Source organism: Meles meles, chromosome 6, assembly GCF_922984935.1.
Source record: "Meles meles chromosome 6, mMelMel3.1 paternal haplotype, whole genome shotgun sequence".
In the NCBI taxonomy this organism is placed as follows: domain Eukaryota; kingdom Metazoa; phylum Chordata; class Mammalia; order Carnivora; family Mustelidae; genus Meles; species Meles meles.
In genome coordinates this window covers 58,842,444-58,864,573 of record NC_060071.1, presented here as the reverse complement: position 1 = coordinate 58,864,573, position 22,130 = coordinate 58,842,444, and the positions used below count along the sequence as shown (strand labels likewise).

The 22,130-nt window shown below is 37.9% G+C and overlaps 1 protein-coding gene across 1 annotated transcript in view; it reads left to right on the top strand.

Annotated features, from left to right (window-relative positions):
- AQR (aquarius intron-binding spliceosomal factor) overlaps nucleotides 1-17,774 on the top strand; it is a 99,134-nt gene extending 81,360 nt beyond the window's left edge. Inside the window, exons 28-35 of the mRNA XM_046009156.1 lie at nucleotides 3,218-3,289; nucleotides 4,362-4,549; nucleotides 5,207-5,378; nucleotides 7,769-7,939; nucleotides 11,726-11,811; nucleotides 13,102-13,276; nucleotides 15,865-15,978; nucleotides 17,142-17,774. Of these exons, the coding sequence (XP_045865112.1) occupies nucleotides 3,218-3,289; nucleotides 4,362-4,549; nucleotides 5,207-5,378; nucleotides 7,769-7,939; nucleotides 11,726-11,811; nucleotides 13,102-13,276; nucleotides 15,865-15,978; nucleotides 17,142-17,474 (1,311 nt within the window). The 3' untranslated portion in view covers nucleotides 17,475-17,774. The remainder of the gene's footprint in view (nucleotides 1-3,217; nucleotides 3,290-4,361; nucleotides 4,550-5,206; nucleotides 5,379-7,768; nucleotides 7,940-11,725; nucleotides 11,812-13,101; nucleotides 13,277-15,864; nucleotides 15,979-17,141) is intronic.
- The last annotated feature ends 4,356 nt before the right edge of the window (nucleotides 17,775-22,130 follow it).

Here is a 22,130-nt window from a genome sequence, read left to right as displayed (position 1 = left end):
ACTTTGCTAGTGATACTGGCCTAAACTCTGACTTTAATGCAAAATCATTTAACTTCGCTGCAGTTGGTTTTTCTGTTGTTTAAAATAGGGTTTGTGTACTGGTTTGAATTCGAAGTTAACATTAAGCATTTGTTGTTAATGAAAGTGACTGACAATTTTTAAATGTGAGCTCACTGGAGGATAAGTGCTAAATAAATTCAAGGTGATAGAATAGTTGCTATCTTAGATTGAAGGTTCCTCAGCTGCAAAGTTAGCACAAGCACGATAATTTTATTAAAAGGTACTGTGAACTTATGTTAGTGGTGTGAATTACCCTTCTGCAAATTATTAGTGTGAATTTTCACCTAAATATTTTGTTCTTGGGACTGACATATAAAATATGCGTTGTATTTGATATTAAATCTTATCAGTTTAATAAGGGAAATGATACAATCATAATTAACATTTTATGATCTGCAGCTTTTTCACATGCATATTCCTTTTTTTTTTTTTTAAGACTTTATTTATTTGAGAGAGAGAGAGCAAGAGAGAGAGCGTGAGAGGGGGGAGGTGGGAGGGAGAGCAGACTTCCTGCCAAGCAGGGAGCCTGATGTGGGACTCAGTCCTGAGACTCCAGGATCATGACCTGAGCCAAAGACAGTTGCCCGACCAGCTGAGCTGCCCAGGCACTTCTCACATGCGTATTCTAAAAAAAACATGACTTATACCTTATCAAACTTTCATTAATCATTTGCTTACATGGTGCTATATATATGTAGTTTGCATAAGCACTGATAGTAGTCCTTAGATCTTTGATATTTTTAATTTTAAGGTTTTATTTTTGTCAAACTTCCCCTGTATCTGGTTTAAGCATTTAAAAAACTTGTAGAGCTACTTCACCTGGAGAAAGGTCAGTCCCCTACTTGCCTGATCAGCCTTTCTTTCAACTTTTAGTATTTTCTGTGTTCTTTTTATCTGTATCAATAAAGAACGTTAAATTTGCAATTAGGGGTGCCTGGGTGGCACAGTCGGTTAAGCGTCTGTCTTAAGCTCTGGTCATGATCCCAGGGTCCTAGGATTGAGCCATGCTCCCTGCACAGCAGGAAGCCTGCTTCTCCTTCTTCCTGCCGCTCCCCCTGCTTATGCATGCACTCTCTCTCTCTCTCTGTCAAATAAATAAAATCTTTATAAAATCAATCAAATCAATCAATCTGCTTTTTCGACATTGTCTTTTGACCCTATGCCATCCCCAGGGAGACATGCATGCACAGTCATGTGCTCTTTTCTTTCCTTAATATGCCCAGTATGTTTATTTCATAATTTTGCTTGTGATTAAAATTGCCTTTTAAAAAGCTGAATCTATACATACATTTTTTGTAAGTTAATTTGCATTAGATTTTCAGAGTTGTTTTTCAGAAAGCAGGCTCTTGAAACCATCTTGAGCTGCTCCCACTCTGTTTTGCGTATCATGTCTATTATCCTCTGAGTCCACACAGGGACTTGTGAGAAAATGTGGATCTTAGAACTCCTTAGAACTCCTTCTCCTAAGCTTCCACTGGGATGACCTAATTAATACTTGTAATAGGGAAATTCAGCATCAGAGCTAGAGAAGACACCTATCCACATACCTTTAGGTATGTTCAATAAGAAACAGTACAGAATTGAACCTTAACTTTCATTATTGTATGTCCAGTTGAAATTCATGTCAGCTACTTGTCTTAGACAAACACAAGCATAGTTTGGTAAAAATGAATAGCACAGAAATTACAGTATATGTAAACAATTCATTGAAAAACTGAGTTAATAGGGCACCCTGGCAAGATGGCTGAAATTGAAAAAAAAAATCGTAATGAAATAAATAAAAAATAGTTAATTAAGCATAAAGAGTAAATATGCTCCTACCTTCTACCTTCCAAGGAAACAAAATAAGAGGAGAAAACTTCAAAAACACAAAACAGAGGAACTGTGATTTGTATTTAGTGAGATTCTCAAAGAAGGTATTTTACCAATAAGACAAGGAAGAGGATGTCACACTAAGTAACAAACAGAATTAGAAGTGGAGGGGAAGGAAAACATGTTGAGAATAGTCTAAAAGAGAATTGAGCAGATGGGAGAGCAGTAATCATCAAAAGAATGAAATTTCTTAATGTTGGAGAAAGACTTGATTTTTTATTTATTTTATAAATGTGCAGTGCCTGATGTTACTGGAAGCTGGGATAGTGGAAGGATGCAGGCATCAAACAAGTAAATATACAGATAGAATTACAAATTGTAATGTCCTGTGAGACAAAGGAAGAGAGTTCTGTGAAATCATGGTTAGCCTGGGAGGTCAGAGAAGACGTGGATAAAGTGGGTTTTAAGCAGGTACTTTAAGAATGAGGAAGAGCCAAGCAGACAAAAAATGAAGAGTGAATGGTATTGTAGAGTGCCGAAGGCCAGAATGATTTTGCCGTTTCTAAGAAAATGAAATATGTCAACGTGGCTGAAGCTTAATTAGTAAGGAGTAAGGTGGCATTTAAGGGAGGAGAAGAAGATGGGTCAAATTGAATATAGGCCTGATTAATACAGCTATTACAGGCCTTGTTCAAGGCTCTCTTTCCTAAGATAATTGGAAGCCAGTGAAGGGTTTGAAACCAGTTGATCTGATGCCTGTTGTATCAATGGTTTAGGAGGCAAGCTAGTAAAAGAGATTTCTGGCAGTAGTCAGAGTGGTGGCTTAGAATTTAGTGGTGGTAGTAATAGAAATGGTGAGAGAGTTCTGAAATAAAATTGCATGCTTTGATGACACATTTGAATGCCAGGGGTAAAACAGTGGTGGTAGACTGTCAAGTGCTGGGTAGGAGTCATATGGGGAAAAAAAATACCCCAAAATACTACCTGGGGTAAGAATACCAATGGAAATGACCTCATACATAATCATAAATTCATTCTTGCTTATGTAGAGCTTAATGAACTGAACTGAAAATAACTAAATTGATATGCAATGCAAGAAATGTTATGTAGGATCTCTTCAAGGTAAAATTGTATATTCGGGTGCTTCCCTGAGGTAACAGACTTGAACTAGAAAAGCAGGGGCGTCATGATAAAAAAAAATCATGAATTTTCTGTTTGAATAGTTTGTATGATATTTTTATCTGAAATTATTTGGGGTTTCTTTGGATACTTGTTATAGTTATGGTGGTAGTTTTTTGGCTTCCAAGCTCTTTTTGACAAGCTTTCCTTTTTCTCCATCTCTCAGTATGACAACATTTTAATGGAAGAGGCTGCTCAGATTCTGGAGATAGAAACTTTTATACCTCTTCTTCTACAGGTAAGAAATGGAGATCTGAGACAAAGAAAGTAGAGTTTGAAGAATTCTGGGGGACAGTGTCAAAAAGCTACACAGTTTTGGGGTGCTAATTGTTGTAATTACATATTCTCTTTAACTTCATTATGTTTGCTATTCTATTTTAAGCCTATAAACGTCCTTTAATCTAGTCACTCCTTATTTAGTAGTTTGTTTTGTTTCTGGGAGTACTATTTAAAAATTTGTAGTTTATCTTTAAGTTTTGAAAAGACTTAGTAATTTTAATCAAGAAAATTACATTGTTATGCCGTCTGGAGGGTAGATGAGCTATTTTTTTCTCCTCCTTTGTTAGAGTTCTTTCTAGACTTGTTTTTGATGTTCACTGAGTACATTGCTTTTCTTTATTTTATGCCTTAATTTTTCTGAGTGAAATGGCGATGTTTAAGAACGTTTTTTATTGTACAATGGTCTTTACTATGGAAGAATTAAAAACAAAATGTGGAATTCCCAGTTTAAGAATAGAGACTGCTTTAATTTATAGATAAATTGGGTTCTGAAAGTTGTTTTATAAGCCAACTTATTTGGACTTGGAATATGTTTTATCAGGGTGTGTTTCAAGGAATAAGATGTATAAAGTAGCAAATTAGAAGTAGTAGTGTGAGAAATTAAAGACATAATTTTTACTGCTTTGGAGATTTTCAGTCTGGCTCTTGGCATAATTGTAATATAGAGTATCTCCTTTGACATCTGTCCATTTCCATGCTTGGTATCTTTTTCTTTCTGTGCACCGTTTGCGCAGTTCTGACCTGAGCCTCCCTTGGCTTGCCCTACCTGTTAAAGTAGAGTAATTCCATGCTTGCCTTCTCAATCCCTCCACCCGCCCTCACCCACTGTCAGTCACAAGGGTAATGGCACCTGTTTGTGGTTCACAAGTCATTCTATAAACTTTCCAGATTCTTCTCTGTGCAACTGGTGAATGAGAATTAGTAAGCCAGTAAAGCTGTTTTTTAAATAGCAGGACTCTTGAGCGATTGGTTAGAGACTAACAGGACAATATATTAATCAGTATTTTTGTCATCTCACATTTCATTTTTAGAATCCTCAAGATGGTTTTAGCCGACTGAAACGCTGGATTATGATTGGTGATCATCACCAGTTACCTCCAGTCATTAAGAATATGGCCTTTCAGAAGTATTCAAACATGGAGCAATCTCTTTTCACTCGCTTTGTCCGGGTTGGAGTTCCTACCGTAGATCTTGACGCTCAAGGAAGAGCCAGGGCAAGGTAAAGGAGCCTTAAGTATTCCCTATTTAAGGACTCCCAGCTCCATGATCCAACTATTTGATAGCATGTTCAGTAGAGACTCTAGAATTTCCTGCTGTCTAGGAACCTGCCATCTACAAATCTGAAAGCACCTGTATTGCCTTGTGCATGCAGTGTAAACTGATCGAGTTATTTCGTACACTTAATTCACTGATAGTAATTTACGTGAGTTGTAAACCAAAGCTTCTTTTCACTGTCCCTTGCCCTTTCTTCATGTTCCCAGAAGATATACAGTTAATATCATTTTGAAATCTAAAACAAAAGGTGAACAAGAGAAAAACACACCAGTTCTTACTTATATTAAGTGTATAGGCTCTCTCTCATAATTACCTTGAAGTATTCCTCAGTTTACAGACTCTTCCCTGATTTTTTTTTATTTAAGGAGTAAAGATAGCATTTACCTCATAAAACAATAGTTTCATTACTATAATATCATCAAGTCTACTGACCTTTGGTTACTTAAAGCAGGAAGACAACTTAAAAAAGGATTATTACTAAAAATGATGAGTGCAAAATAGTTAAACATGAAAATTAAAAGGAAGAACACAACCCCTTTTAGGAATCCAAACTTTGCGTCACTAATATTTCCTGTTTGGGGGGCTATTTATCTTTGGAAAGCTTATGTAACCTCTACAACTGGAGATACAAGAATCTGGGAAACCTTCCCCACGTGCAGCTCTTGCCAGAATTTAGTACAGCAAATGCCGGCTTGCTTTATGACTTCCAGCTCATCAATGTGGAAGATTTTCAAGGAGTGGGAGAGTCTGAACCTAATCCTTATTTTTATCAGGTAAGAAAAATGTAAAACTTCTAAGTTTATTTTGCATTAACCAGCTGAATTACTACCTAAATTAGTGCTGTTGAACCATTTGACTAGCCACTAAAAAAAATTAAGTTGCCACCTCACACACAACACAAAATTCTGTTTCAGGTAGATTCAAGATATGTACACCAAAGAAGAGAAACTGTAAACACACTAGAAAGAATAGTGATTTAATATATAATATATTCATATATAGTATATATATATTTATAATAGATAACGTTAGGGTGAGAAAGGTCTTAAGCTCATTACCAGAAGCAGAAATCATAAAGAAGAATATTGATTGATACCAAAATTTATTTCCAAGATTTAACAGTGGGTTGAATTCTGAATATATATATATACAGAACTCCTATAAATCACTTTTTAAAATAACACCCCAACAGAAAAATGCAATAAGGATAAGAATATGCAGTTCACAAAAAAAAGATTTGTAGCAAGTAAAAGTCACTAAACTGTATTTTCACCTCTGATAATACTCAGTGTGGAGTAGGTTTAGGGAAATTTTATACTCATGCAATGCTAGAAGGAAAGCAATTTGGTGAACAGATTGTCAGTATGTATTAAAAGCAGTGTCCTCACTCTGAAGAATTTATCCTAAAAAATAAATGGGCCAGTTTGCAAGAACTTATATACTGAAATGTCCATCAGATCTTTTTCTTTTACTGCATATTATTTTAGGAATGAGAAACAACCAAAGTATCTATCAGTAGGGGGTAATTACCTATTCCATATAGTGGAATAGTACCTATTCCATATAATGAATAAGCACTAAGTACGATAACATCATAACTTCATTTACTGACAAGAAAAATGTTTATGCTATATTAAATGGGAAAAAAAACTAGGTTGTAAAATATATTGTATAGGGTCCTTTTTTTTTTTAAAGATTTACTTATTTATTTATTTGAGAGAGAGAGAGAGTGAGGGTGGGGGAGTATGGGCTGCAGAGGGAGAGGGAGAGAGAGAATCTCAAGCAGACTCCCCCCTGAGCATGGAGCCCAACACAGGGCTTGATCCTACAACCCTGAGATCATGACCCAGGATGACATCAAGAGGCAGATGCTTAACAGACTGAGGCACCCAAGCGCCCTGTCTGATTTTATTTTTAAAGAGGTACAGCAAAACATGGAAGTTTATACAGATAATCTACATAAAAAGATCCAGCAGCATATACACCAAAAGGTTGGTTGGTTGGTTGTTTTTTTTTTATCTATACTAGTAGAACTGACACTTAAGGGTAGTTTGCTGTCAGTAGACAATGGAAAAATTGATACGCATGTAGCTTCTTTTCTCTCCTGTCTTCCAAAGAACTAGAAAAGTTAAATGAAAGAGGTAACTCAGGCTGTGAGAGTATAACCAAGAACTAGAATATAAATGATTTTTCTGAAGTTGTTCCTGAATTGTACTTTTGCCTTTAAATGAAAACCAGCTTCTTGTCTTTCTTTTTTGATTCATCTTTTATATTCTTGTTTTACTTTCTTCTCTCATCTAATGTTTCTAATTTAGCTCTACTGTACCGGACAGAGCAGCCTTGTGTGCACTTCCTCACTTTGAGATTCAGCTAAGCATAAACGTAAGCCAGACCCACCAATTTGAGACCACATCCTCTTCCCACCTAAAGTGGTCTCTCTATAAGGAGAGATCAAACACAAAAAATACTAAGAAAGGGGCGCCTGGGTGGCTCGGTGGATTAAGCCATTGCCTTCGGCTCAGGTCATGATCTCAGGGTCCTGGGATCGAGCCCCGCATCGGGCTCTCTTCTCCGCGGGGAGCCTGCTTCCCTCTCTCTCTCTGCCTGCCTCTCTGCCTACTTGTGATCTCTCTCTCTGTCAAATAAATAAATAAAATCTTTAAAAAAAAAAAAAATACTAAGAAGTGTGAGGAAAAAGAAAAAAACATTGCCCCAACATTGAGAGTGCACTGCAGTACGGCTAGATACATACGCTATTAGACTAGATTTTCTACTGGCTTCTTAGTCGGTGACCTTGCTGCTTTGTAGTAGTATTTCTTTCATACCTACAGTTGCAGTACACTGCAGCAGAATATTATTGATCTGTATTATGACTGTTGTGGACCTCGAAATATTAAGCCTTTAAGTTGGTAACTTTTATTTTATGATTCCATATGTTGCTAATATATTGTAAGTGTCAAAGAGAAGTAATTACCAGATACTCTTTATTTATAAGTGTTAACCTAAGATAGGATTATTCCTTAGTTTTATGAAAGGTGTTCACTTGTCCAAGTTGACTTCACTTCTTGAGGTGTAATAAATGAACAGTTGTGCCACTTACTCATTCTTTCTGCATAATTGAAAAAGGAAATAAATGCATAATCTCATCATTTTTACATTACAGAATCTTGGAGAAGCAGAATATGTGGTAGCACTTTTTATGTACATGTGTTTACTTGGTTATCCTGCTGATAAGATCAGTATTCTAACAACATACAATGGGCAAAAGCATCTTATTCGTGACATCATCAATAGACGATGTGGAAGCAATCCATTGATTGGAAGACCAAATAAGGTAATTTTGTGAATATGATATGTTCTGTTATTTATCATGTTGGCAAGATGGGAAATTTTTATTTATTACGAGTTATTTATATTGTTCTACTTTGTCTCTTCACTCTCTCCTTTTAAGACATAAGAAAATAAAATAATAGCAGCTATAAATAATTCTCTAGCAGTCCTGTCTGACAGTGTTATTGGTTTACTATGAACTTCTGTCTCAACTACCACATTGAAGATTTGTTGATGGTAATCAGAAGTAAATGATCCTGAAACTTTTTTTGGTAAAATGGAGGATAATGAAATTACATTATTTATGTACTGTTACAGTAGAAGTAGGATTGTAGCTTTTTAAAATTATTTTGCAAAGGTATAATTTATACTGTTTTATTGGTGTGTGTGGGAGAGTGTTTTTTCTTGAGAATAAGGGAAGATAGTAGAGTACCTTTGGACCTGAGGATTATTTTTTTATACTTTTATTTTTTGTGTCATATGGAGTAGTGTCAAGTCAGATGCTTGATTATATCAATAAAAGGCTGAAAGTTTAGAATAACAACGGTATTACTAATGATGAAATTAAGACTGGTTGTAAACATGGCTGTATAGAAGCTCTTTCACTTTTTCTTGGAAATCATCCAAGAGTAGCAGGAAAATGGGAGGAGGGAAGGACAAATGACATTTTTAGTGAGATGACAGAAATCAGAGGACTAAAATCAAGGAGAAAATTAGGAAGAAGAGAATTTAGAGGACCAGTCTTGAAAGTACCAGCGGAAACACTTTCCGAAGGTGAGTGGCATACTCTGACACACAAGAGCCATGTTCCTGTTATAGAACAGTGGGTATGAAATTGGGGTGAGCAGGAGCCTTCCTGGTCCCAAACTGGTTCAAAGAAGCCTCCATGGGAGCCATGCTCTCCCAAAAGCAGACTTGTCTCTACAGTAGCAGAGGCATGTAGCTGGCATGTAGCTAATCTAAGAAACCACTTATTCAGTGATGAAGTAGAAAAAGGAACCTAGCACGAGCTTGATTTATATAGGGAAAAAAGGAGGACATCAGAACATACCGACAAGACATTTGCTTCAAAAACATGTTGGTCTGGAACAGATGAAAACTTTGAATACACATTTGGCTGTGAATTTTAAAATGCTTAATGAGGTAACCATTTCTGTGGGGGAAGGCTACAAAGCAGAGAAATTTAATAACTCAGGAAGAGATGAAATGTGAGCTGGAAGAAAATAAAAACACAGAAATGGAGACAAAGTTGAAAGGAGTACAAGGACATACTGAATACTCCACATAGAAAGTGAAAATGAGAAACTAGTAACTTTGAAAGGGAGACGGCTTAAAGGTAGAAGAACCTCAGTATCTGAGCCCTTTTATTTATAACAGAAAAACTTAAATAATGAAGGAAAGTCTCCCCCCTCCACCCTTCTCATAACAAGAAGACAAAAGTGAAATGGTTCCAGGACTGGGTTACAGAGTGACTCCATGGTGTATCAAAGACCAAGGTGTTCATTTCATCCTCCTCCTTTGCCATTCTGAGTGTGCGAGCCCAGTTTCCAGACAAGATCTTCACATGGTCGGGTTGGCAACAGAAATTTCCAGGGATTATATCCCCACGTAAGAGCAAAAGACTAAAATCCAAAATATACAAACTCCTGTAACAGTCATTGTTAATTAAGACAGCCCAATACAGAATTGGCAAACGAATAGTCACTTCGCATGAGAAGACATAGGAATGGCCAATAAGCACATGCAAAGTGCTTACCATCATTCTTTGTGTCAGGGGAATACAGACAGATTAAAACTCTAATGAGGGACACTGCACACCAAATAGGCTGGCTAAAATTGGCAAGATTCACAGTGTACCAGTTGTTGGCAAGGATGTGGAGCAACTGGAATCTGAATCTGGAACAATGCTAGTGAATGTGCAGAGTGGTACAACACCTTTGGAAAACAACTTGACAGTTTCTCATGAAGTTAAACATACTTACTGTCCAGTTCAGCAGTTTCACTCCTAGATATTTATTCAAGAGCAGTGAAAACATAATGTCAACAAAAATATTTATACTATGAATTGTAGCTTTATTCAAGATAGCCCCAAACCAAATGCAAACTGCTACAACCACTGTGGAAAACAGTATGGTGGTTCCTCAAAAAGTTAAAAATAGATCTACTCTATGACCCAGCAAACACACTACTGGGTATTTACCTGAAGAATACAAAAGCACTAATTCAAAGCGGTACACACACCCCTATGTTTATAGCAGTATTATCTACAATAGCCAACTTATGGAAGCAGCTCAAGTGTCCATTGATTGATAATTGAGTAAGTAGATGTGAGATATGTGTGTTTGTGTGTGCGTGCATATATATGTGTATATATATGCACGCACACATAATGGAATATCATTCAGCCATTTAAAATGAAATCCTGCCATTTGCAACAACATGGATGGAGGTAGAGAGTATAATGCTAAGCAAAATAAGTCAGAGGAAGACAAATGCCATATGATTTCACTGATGTGGAATTTAAAAAATGAAACATGACCAAAGGGGCAAAAAGACAAATTAAGAAACACTCAGTTACAGAGAACAAACTGATGGGGAGGAGTATGGCGGGTTGGGTGAGCTAGGTGATGGGGATTAAGGAGTATACCCGCCATGACAAGTATCAGGTGATGTGTAGAATTGCTGAATCACTGTACTGTACATCTGAAACTAAAATAACACTGTTATGTTGACTACACTGAAATCAAATTTTAAAACAAAAAAGCCCCAGCCAGAAACAACCCAAATGACATGAATGGGTAAATGGGTAATCAAATATGGAATATTGTTCATTGGAATACTATTCAACAGGCAAAAGGTATGAACTTCTAATGGACACAACACATGGATGAATTTCAAAAACATGCCATGTGAAAGAAGCCAAACAAAAAAAGTATATAATTCAATTTTTAAGGAATTTTAGACTGGCAGAAAGTAATCTATAGTGACAGAAAGCAGATCAGTGTTTGCCCAGGGCTTGGGGATACAGTTTTGACTACAAAGGGGCCCGAGATAATGGAAATCTTCATTGTGGTGCTTATCTAGGAGCATATATTGTCAAAATTTATCAAAGTAGATACTTCAAGTGAATGCATTTTATTATATGTAAGTTATACTTCTGTGAAGTTGATTGAAAAGAAATGTTTTATAAAATTCCTAAAGGTATGGACCGTGAATTATAGCTTATGCAGATAAGCACATTAACTTTTTTTGATGGGTTAGTGAAAAAGAAATAAATGCGTGAGTGCCAGTATTAGACTAAAACCTGCATGAACTTTCCTAATTGTATATATAGTTTCAAAGTGAATAAAAAGTGCTGTGAAAATTACTTATTTTTTGTGTGTCAGAAGGTGCTATCCGTGAAAACTAAGAATATATTAAATAATAAGTGAGCATACTGAGTTATACTGCTGGACATCAAACTGGGATACTAGGTCCCTGCGTCCAGCATGTTGGGCAGTCTAGTAGGAGAAGACTGTTTATTCTATAGATAGTAATTTGGTTGTCAGCAGAGGTAACGATCAGTGCTATAAGTATAATAACAGGAACATAGCCTAATCTGGTTACTAAGGTTTATTTCATTGTATTCGTTAACTGGTTTTCTCAGTTCCAAGTATATGATCATGTTTCCTTTTTGGGTTGACTATCTTAATAAGATTTTTATTTTTGAAATATTATTTCAGTTCTCTCTCTAGAGTTTTATTTATTGTGCTTTTGAAAATATACCATATTTCCCATTTTTTCTTCCTAGGTGACAACTGTTGACAGATTCCAAGGTCAACAGAATGATTATATTCTCCTTTCTCTAGTAAGAACCAGGGCAGTGGGCCATCTGAGGTACATAAAGAAAACTTTTAATATTATTGAAATTTATTACCTGCTTCAATTTTGAACTTCTTATTAATTGTTATGGCAGCATTTGGCTTGGCAAGCTTTTTGTTGGAGTATAACAATATCAGATTCTTTAACTATTGTCATTTCTTCTGAATTTTTTCAATCTTAAATATTTTAGCATTTACTTTTTAGTCTTCAGTAACACTCAGAGATCGGATTTTATTATAAAATCTTAGTATCTTATATTTGTCGGAAGCAGTGTCAGAAATTTAAAAAGGTAAAAGGAGTCTTCAGAGTACATTTTGCATTGCACAGGATTTCTGACTTTTTTTTCCCACGCAGTCTTTCAGCTTCACTGTTAGGGGATAAAGGAACCATTTGTTCTCCCAGGATTAAGAACTGTCAAAACAAACAATAATCTATTTTTATCATTTATTGTGATGTATTTATGTGCTAGAGATTTATGGGAATATCTTCTTATTACAAAGCAGCCGTTTAGTTTTATAGAAACCTTCATATCATACGACTAACAAAACTAATGAGAGTTTGTTTTATTATTTTATTTGGTAGATATAAAGAGAAAAGTCTCTAAGCTCTCTCCAAGCTCTCATAATGTTGTCATTAAGTCAGAAACTATTTGGAGCTTCGCCCAGTGATCAAGTTCCATCAAACTGATAACTTCTATGTAAGAGTAAACAATGATGTAATGTTTTGAGAAATTGTTTTAAAACTATTGAATTCTAAAATAATTTTTGCTTACTTACCAAACATGTATTTGGAGACAAACTTTTCTAAAAAGCATTTCCTTTTCCGCATTAAGATTTATAGCTGCTGTTTGAATGGGGCTTCATTATGATTTACATAATTAAAATCTCCAAAACTCACAGTATGAATATATGAATAATGCCTCGTTATTCCCATCCCCATCTTTTTTTCTTACTGTGTCATGCTTTTGTCTTTTTCACACTTAATGACTTGACTTCATGTTCCGTAATTCTAATGTAGCTACTTTAAATGAGTGCATTAGTCATGATTCCCCTCCTCTCCACCAAAACAAAAACATGAACATAGAGTTTAGTGATAAAGCAGTAACTTTACTTGGTTTAACTAATCACTTGGTATTGACTTAATGTTTATTCTGAATTTCAGTTTTTAAGGTGCTTAACTTTTTATTGCCATAGCTTGACAGGGATATTTAGTAGAATAAGTAAAAAAAAAAAAAAGAAGAAGAAGAAAAGCTGCATACAAATGTTACTAATCTTGAACTGTGCTAACTAATTTTGTTTCCCAAAGGGATGTCCGTCGCTTAGTGGTGGCCATGTCTAGAGCCAGACTTGGACTGTATATCTTCGCAAGAGTATCCCTCTTCCAGAACTGTTTTGAACTAACTCCAGCTTTCAGCCAGCTTACTGCCCGTCCACTTCATTTGCATATTGTTCCAACAGAACCTTTCCCAACCAGTAGAAAGGTAGGCTTCTTTCTTCATTGTATAGAGCAGCACTCTCCAGTAGGTGATCACAGTAGCTAGGAACAGCATTGTGTAGATCATCCCATCAGTGGTTTAGATCGCTCCTTACACTGTGCAACTGAATTAGATTTTCTGTGTAAAATAATAGTACGTGCTAACGTTTATTGAAGAGTCACTATATATCAGGCAATTAGCTCTTCTTTATTAATCCCATTTTACGTATGAGGAACTAGGATTAGCAAAGTTAAGTAGTTTGGTCATGCATCTCATAGATGGAGAATCAAAACCCAGGCAGTGTGACTCCAGAATCCATGTACTTTACTGCCTCTGTTCAGCTTTTTAGGGAGAACTTAACTAATTGATGACAGAGTAATAAATGGCTTACCTGTTAGAGAACCCTGAAGAAACCTACACTTTGGAGGACATAGGAGGGAACAGCAACAAAGGACCTACTCAGAAGTGCCACTCCCCTCCCTCCTTATCCTTGTACCCTTTCCCTGTCTGTCCTCCTTGCTCTCCTTTCCCACCCCCTACCTCAGGCCCTTTAGTTTCTGGTTTATCCTTCCTATATTTCTTTTGCATGAAGAAGCAAATACTTATTTTCTTAGATTGTTTTCTTTCTTTCATAAAGGTTACCATGCTAATCTTTAGGTTGTGACTTTGGGGCTTTGCATTTTTCATTTAATGCAGTGTCTTAGAGGTCCATGTAGATTTTTAATAAAGCTGTTTGTTTTTTTTTTAATGTTTACCTATTTTTTAAATTTCTTTAAAATTTCCAGAATTCATTGTTTATGCACCATACCCAGTGCTCCATGCAATATGTGCCCTCCTTAATACCCACCACCAGGCTCACCCAATCTCCCATGCCCCTCTCCTCCAAAACCCTGAGTTAGTTCCTCAGAGTCCACAGTCTCTCATGATTGATCTCCCCCTCCAATTTCCCCCAATAAAGCTGTTTTAAATGTTCACAGTACACTTCTTTCCCTCCCTCTGAAGAAAAAGATGAAATTATGTGTGTTTGTTTTATAATAAGGCTGAGTACGTTTTTTTAAACTTTTTTTTCCTTGGAAGTGCCTCTTTGCAGGAGTAGAGGTATAAGGGTGGAATGATAGGATGAGGCGGGGCCCTTTGAAGCCTTGAGTATCAGCCTCTGAGGTCTGGACATGGTCTTGTAGCCCTGTGTTTCTCAATCTTTTGTGGCTGATTATTACACAAGCAAGTTCCTAACACAAGGTCTGAGGCACAGCCTTCATATGCAGAGGCCACGGGGACATGTCTGGGGGCACATGGAGATCAGGGAGTGCCAATGAACAGAAGGCTTGAAAGCCAGTGCTTTACCCGATACCTGGGGTGCTAAGGGCTAGGAGCAGCTCCCTATCTTCTGCTCAAGAGACTGGTGTTGGAGGCAGAGAGGGCCACACAGCAAGCACTGCGTCTCAGAAGAGGCAGCTCCCAGCAGAGCCCCAGGAAAATACACACACGCAGAACCTCCCATGTTGTGAAGGCTGTGTTTCGTAGTTGTAACAGCAGTGCTGTCTTTGCACACAAGTGTGACCCTTGCAGAAAGTGACTGCTATCAAAAGAATACCTGCCTACATGTAATACTGCCATCCTGCTTAATTCTGAGAAATACTATTTAGTACACTCACTGTTGCTAATGTTATGTGTGCTGATTTGTTACTTTATGATAAAAGCCCTTTTTCTTGATAAAGGTTTTTTTACCTTTATGGTTTTCTGAACTGCGTCTATGGTAAGAAAGGGGGAGACTTTATAAACATTTTATAATGACTATAAATAGGAGAGGTGTTCATCTTTATTCTAGGATAGTTTAGGGAGAAGTACAGATTGTTTACCGTCTTCATTTGCTTTACCACTTTACCTGCGCTGGTGGTTGTCAGAAACCACTGCAGCAGCAGCCCATCGTTCTCTGGCAGACCTACTGAATCCCAGGCCCTGGCAGCTGGCCACACACCTCCACAAGTTAGCAGTCTGCCCCAGACGGTTCTGAAACATACCACGAAGTTTGGACTTTACTATTTGACCGTGCATTTTATTAGTTTAAAAAAAATTAAAAAACCTTTTGAATATCAACCCTCATGACTAACAGTCTGTGTATTAAATAATAGTAATGTTGGCTTATTTTTAAAGAAACATAAATAGAAAAAAATAGTTCTAATGTTTTCCTTCTGAGTAAGCTTGAAAATTGCCTTTGGAGCATACATGGTTTTAGAGACCATGCTTTAGGCCATGTTGACTTTTCTCTCTATTCAGATGATCCTGTATCTCTTACTCGTCCACATGGGTTCCTAGACCCAAACTCCTTATCTTACTTGCCAGCCTGATATTAAAAGGTGGTAAGTCTTAGTTCTCTTTGAGTCTCTACCTTTTGCTAAATTTAAATTGAATCTCTTCTCTTTATGAAGTTGTTATTGGGCTCTCACTCACATTGACATCTTAATGTCCTGGTACTGTTCTGATGTCCTCCAAACCCTAGTAGTGCTTGTACATAAGATGGAGACGTGGGCATCTGGAATGTTCGCTCACATATCAACTTTCTCACTGTCCTTAACTTTCTCTTTGCTTTCTAGAATGGAGAGCGACCATCTCACGAAGTACAGGTAATAAAGAACATGCCCCAGATGGCGAACTTTGTATACAACATGTACATGCATTTGATACAGACCACACATCATTATCATCAGGTGAGTTTTGTCAAAATTCCTTCTTATTTTTCTTGTTGTACAAAGAATCTACTCCTTTGCAGACTACATGTTTAAAGTACTCAATTCCTCATGGGAAACCAGCTAAACCATCCAAGGTTGTTGTTAATTCATGTAACATCCATATTTTTAAAACACCTTTGTGTAGATATTATTTGACCTACAATAAATTCCACATAGTTAAAGCATATAATTTAGTATGTTCTGACATATGTCAGAACATCACCACAATCAGGATAGTGAACATACCCATTATCTCCAAAAGTTTCCTCATGCCCCTTGGTAACCCTTCTCATCCTTCACCAGTCCCTTTCCTGCCTTCTGCAGGCAACCAAGGATCTTACCCTCGATCTGTAGCCCCTCTTTACTGCCAAATAGTGTTCCATTATAGGGACCTACCAGGTGTACCCATTGACCTGTTGATGGACATTTGGGTTCTTTCCACCTTTGGCTGTTAAAAAGAAAGCTGCTGTGAATATTCTTGTCTCAGTCTTTGTAAGGGGGGGGGGGGGGGTGGCGCGTGTAAAATCCCAGCAGCAGAATGGCTGAAAAATAGAGAATATGTGTTCAACTTTTTAAGAAAGTGCCCACTCATTCGCCAAGTAGTTGCACCACCTTTCCAGCAGCAGTGTTTGAGAGCTGTGCTCGCACCACATCCTCATCCACACGTGTTATGGGTGGCCTTTTTTATTTTAGCCATTCTAAACGGGAGGCTAAACGTGTAGAGCTGCTCCAGTGTTCTGGTTGAGTGTGGACAGAAGCTTCGTCCCCTGCCATGGTTTTGTCTGAAGACTTGTTCCTCCCCACCCCTCACACATCTCCTTGCCTGAGGCTGGCCCTTCAGTTGTGTCCGTCAGTCGTAATCAGCCACTGTTTTTGCAGAAGTGTTAGTTTGTTTGCTTAAAAAGCTAATACATTTTCATATTATTTTCTTCTCTGAAGATACAATACTTTGATCTTTGGAGTCAGCAAGACCTAGGCCATTACCATCAGAGTTATGCTTATAATATAAAGTGGCCAGCAGTGTTTTAGAGCACTCTGGATTGAACAGTATCTATTAGTAAGATAATGTGAGAGCTTAGCTTTGTAAGCCAGTGTTTTTTTTTCATCTGGGTTCATATTGATGTTTTCTTTTTTTTCTTTAGACTTTATTACAGCTACCACCTGCTATGGTAGAAGAAGGTGAGGAAGTTCAAAGTCAGGAAACAGAGCTGGAAACAGAAGAAGACGCCAATCCTGCTCAAACTGACCTATCCAGTCTGACAGATGCCACCTCCAGTCAAGAATCCTCAGCCTCTCTGAATGAGACCACCTGCAGTCAGACTGAGAGCACCACCACTCAGACTGGAGCTGGGTGCAATCCAGAAGCCACCCCTGCTGCATCTGATGTCACTGTTGCTGTGGCAGGATCTATAGCCGTACCAGCAGAGGCACATGCCCCTCAGGATGTTACACCCGCGCCACAGGAGACCAAGTAGCCCAACTGTGGCCTTTCTTGGGGGGACATTGCTTTCATAAAGTCTAACTAAAGCTACTTTCTGTATTTTATATTTGCTTCTGCTCTTTTAGGGTACTAATTTGTGTTCAGTCCTAATTTTTGGTCACCATCTCAGTGTTTGTCTTCTTGGATATATTTAAAAGAAAATTGTATGTGTGTGAACAACTTCAGTTTCATTTGTTCAGTCAGTAGGGAAAAAAACATTCCTTTGATGTTTTTATAATTGAATGTATCTATAATCATACCTACATTAAAAGAATTTTCTGTAGAATACACAAGACATACTTTGTATTTTCAGTGAACTTCTCTAAAGAAAAGAACAGAATACACCAAAATTAGCTCTAAACACCCTTAAATAAATGTTCAAATTGGGAGGAAGTTGTTTCTTCTCTCATAGTATCAGAGACTCAAATTGTGTTTCCTTTTTTCCTCCCTTTCACATGTATTTTCTTCCTCAAAGTCTCATTATGTGTTAGAACCACCTTTATTCTTGGGGCCACTCTAGACTGAATGAATCAGAATCTCGGGGTTAGAGCCCAGGTATCTATATTTTAGCAGGTGCTCCTGATATTTGAGTTGCTGGCAGAATGGCATCAAATCAAGCTGTAAGGCTGAGCCAGGATGTGTCATGCAGTTAAGCAAGAAGAAGCTGGCAAATCCATCTGGGCAAGAAGAAAGATCCAGAATCCGGGCAGTGAAAGTGAACTTAACTCCCCACTTATCTTATACCCCAGATATCTGCTTATCTTGATAGATAAGCAGCCACAAGGAGACCTTAAAGTAGAATGTGCTCAAGATTTGGGAGGGCAGAGATACTAGGACCTTTCTACTCAAGTGGGGTTTGCAGACCAGGGGTACCAGCATCCACTGAGGCTCGCTGAAACTGAAGCAGTTTGCACTGTCTCCCAGACCTCTTAAATCTGAATCTCCTCCTCAGCAAAGTGCCCAGGTGATTTATATGCACTGTGTAGTTTGAGAAGCCTTGTTCTCAGATTGTTGTACTGTCCTCAACACGAATGAGCGGTAGAGTGATGATAAAGTACCGATAAATTACTGATGAAGTTAACAGTGAGTGTGACTGATGTTTCCTGACATGGGACTTCTGCTTATAAAGTTTCCTGGGCATGTCGGCCAGAAAAGAGGAAGAAGGTAGGGAGAACTTACCCGCTTCTTCTCTTCCCCATTTCAGCATCTGCTAGCATGGTTGGTGGGGAGCATTTCCCTAAAGTACCCCACTGGTGCCTCCACCTAAAGGCTTGACTGTGTTCGAGGAACCTTGGACGAAGTAGGCAAGCTCGGGACACTGCCGCTGACATGCCTCTGCTCCTGACATTTTGAAAGAATGAGTTCGGAAGGAGATGAAACCGAGAAAGTCAGGTCGATGACACTTTTGACTGACTAGTGTTTGCTCAGTTCTACCAGGCTGTGGTCAAGACAAGTCAGGCTTTCATATTACAAGGTGTGCTACTGCATCAGACCACAGCAGAAGGAAAGTGCATGCCAAGGAAACGGGACTGGGAATCCTTGGTCTCTTCTTTACCAGAGTAAGGATTGAGCCAGATAGTCCTTACATAATTTCTCTGATGATAAGAATTTGGAAGCAGGTGGTGTGGGCATCTGTATGAGGAAGAGCACTCAGAATTATTTTCATCTGTGAGTATTCTAGTATCAGCCTAAGTGAGAGGGAAAGAAGCCTTATTACTGTGTTTCCTGGAAAAGATGAGTTTTTCTCTCTACCCTTTAGAGGATATGAATCATGATACCTGCAACTAAAATAAGCAAACAGTTACTCTGCTTTCTCATTAAGTAAACCATTTTTCCAAACACTATGTATCATTCTGTCTAGGTAGTGACTTGCTTTTTTCTTTGCTGTTTGATTTTCTGTCACACTAAAAAGAAAATTTAACCAGAAGATGGGCAAGTCCTTCACCTTTCTCGAAGAAATTTTAAAAGACAATGATGGTGGGACTTGAATTACTTTAAATTGTTTTTTCACAGGAATGGTGAGTGAAATTATGGAATTTTTAAAAGGAGCTTAAGAGATCAGTTCTTACTTTAAAAAATGAGGAAACTGGGGCGCCTGGGTGGCTCAGTGGGTTAAAGCCTCTGCCTTCGGCTCGGGTCATGATCTCAGGGTCCTGGAAACAAGCCCCGCATCGGGCTCTCTGCTCCGCTGGGAGCCTGCTTCCTCCTCGCTCTCTGCCTGCCTCTCTGCCTAGTTGTGATTTCTCTCTGTCAAATAAATAAAATATTTTAAAAAAAAATGAGGAAACTGAGTCAGAGAGTCTTAACCAGGGTAGGAACTGTGAAAGAGGGGGTAGAATTCAAGTCTGCAGTTGTAGGACAGTGTTTTGTTTACTGTTATTTTCAATCAAGCATACAAGCATGACTGCTTCATAAATTCAAGAGTTTTCTACTGGGATTAGAGACACAGGTACTTCAGCCACGTGACCATTTCAGATTAGTGTTCTCATTGCCCTCCATCCTGTTTTTCAGATCTGAATATGTCATGATTTTGGAATCTATTTTTAAAAGCAAACGAAAAAGATGTATGCAAGAGAATGAGCATGAAATGAAGCAATTCAAGTATTTAGACTTTTTTCCACAAAATGCTGAGTTAAGGAAGTTCATTACCAGCAGTTGAGAATAAATAGCTCCATTGATTTGGGCAAATGAATGAGTTGATCTAAACATTATCAGGTCTCTTGAAGTTAGTGTGATGATAAAAATTGAGATGTTGCACTAGATACAGAGAAAAATGGCATAAATGGGTCATTTGTGCTCCTATATAAATGGAGTGTTTTTATGATCAGGAAACAGCATGCTATTGTAAAACTGACTTTGGACTTATGCAGACCTGGCTCAAATTTTATCTCATTTGCTCATCAGCATTTAGTTTGACCTTAGATATGTTTTATAACCTTTCTAAGCCCCAGTTTTCTTTCTTCTCAAAATTGGAAAAAGGTCTCTTTGTTAATGAGGTATAATGTTTGTGAAAATATCTGGCACCTGGGTGCCCAGTAGATACTAGCCCTTCTCTCTCCATTTTTTTTCCCAAATCCTTGAGACAATATAGGATATTGCCATCCAATCCTCTGACTTGGGTAGTTGATTATCTTTGCCCCTGTTCCAAGAGCGTGGAAGATGAAGAAGGGGACACATGGCAGCAGCTGACAATAGAAGATCAAGAATCAAGTCTACTTGAGGATGGTCTCTGCTGAAATTAAATTCTGACAGAACAGGATAACCAGAGGGAAGACACTAGGCACAATCATGCGTATGATGACATCTGTCCGTTCCAAATCCTGCACTCCCCAAACCCCAGATCATATAATTGTTGAATTAGTTAGCTCTGTGCCTTTGAATTGTGCCTTTTCCTTTTTTTAATCTTTTTTATTTTTTCAGAGTTCCAAGATTCATTATTTATGCACACGCCCAGTGCTCCACGCAATACGTGCCTGCCTTAATACACACCACCAGGCTCACCCAGTCCCCCACCTCCTCCCCTCCAAAACCCTCAGATTGTTTCTCAGAGTCCACTCTCATGGTTTGTCTCCCCCTCCGATTTCCCCCAGTTCACTTTTCCTTTCCTTCTCCTAATGTCCTCCGTGTTACTCATGCTCCACAAGTAAGCGAAACAATATGATAATTGATTCTCTCTGCTTGACTTATTTCACTCAGCATAATCTCCTTCAGTCCCATCCATGTTGATACAAAAGTTGGATATTCATCCTTTCTGATGGAGGCATAATACTCCATCGTATATCTGGACCATACCTTCTTTATCCATTTGTCTGTTGAAGGGCATCTTGGCTCTTTCCACAGTTTGGTGACTGTGGCCATTGTTCCTTTTCCTTTTTATCTTGCAGTCACTCGAATGACATTTTAGAGATGTTTCTTCAGTTAACATAAGAGTAAAAAGATTTTTTAAAAAGTGACCCTTTTGCACGAGCCAGAAGAGCAGTTAAAGACAAGCAGTGCCTTGCTTCCTGTGAAAAAGGCTTGGCAGTTAGCCTTTGTAATTATGAAGCAATCATGTTAATAGATGTTTAAGAATAATGCAACTGGAGCTGTCCTGAGCCAAGGATGGAAATGAACACATGAGACCATTTTTTCTTCATCCATTGGTACTCTTTTTAGTGTCCAAGAAGGGGTTTTAATTCAGTAAGATCCAGAAGTTTTGGACACTTTAGTTTTTCTTCCTAGGGACAAATCAGAATTTAGTCCCTGGAGCATTTCTCAGGATGTAGCATGGTTCATGCTGATGGACATCATGAAAACTTAATTTAGTCAGTTTGGCTTATACTTATTCAGTGGCTGTTCAAACTTCTGCCCTTACATGCAAGGGTGAGTAATCTTATTACTTCTCAACATACATTACAGGAAAACACTAGCCTTGAAAAATTCTGAAAAACATGCTCCATGGCCAAATAAACTTGAGGAACAGAATCACATCGCATTGTTAGTAAACAAAAGGTTCTAAGAACTCCTGCTGGAAAAAAAAATCAGTTAACTTTGTTTAACCCAGGACTTCCCAAACTTAGTTGACCATAGAACTTCTTTTTTAAAAGACACTTTTAGGGAACTAACTGCAGGACACAGTGGTTTGGGAACCAATATCTTTACTGGGGCAGTT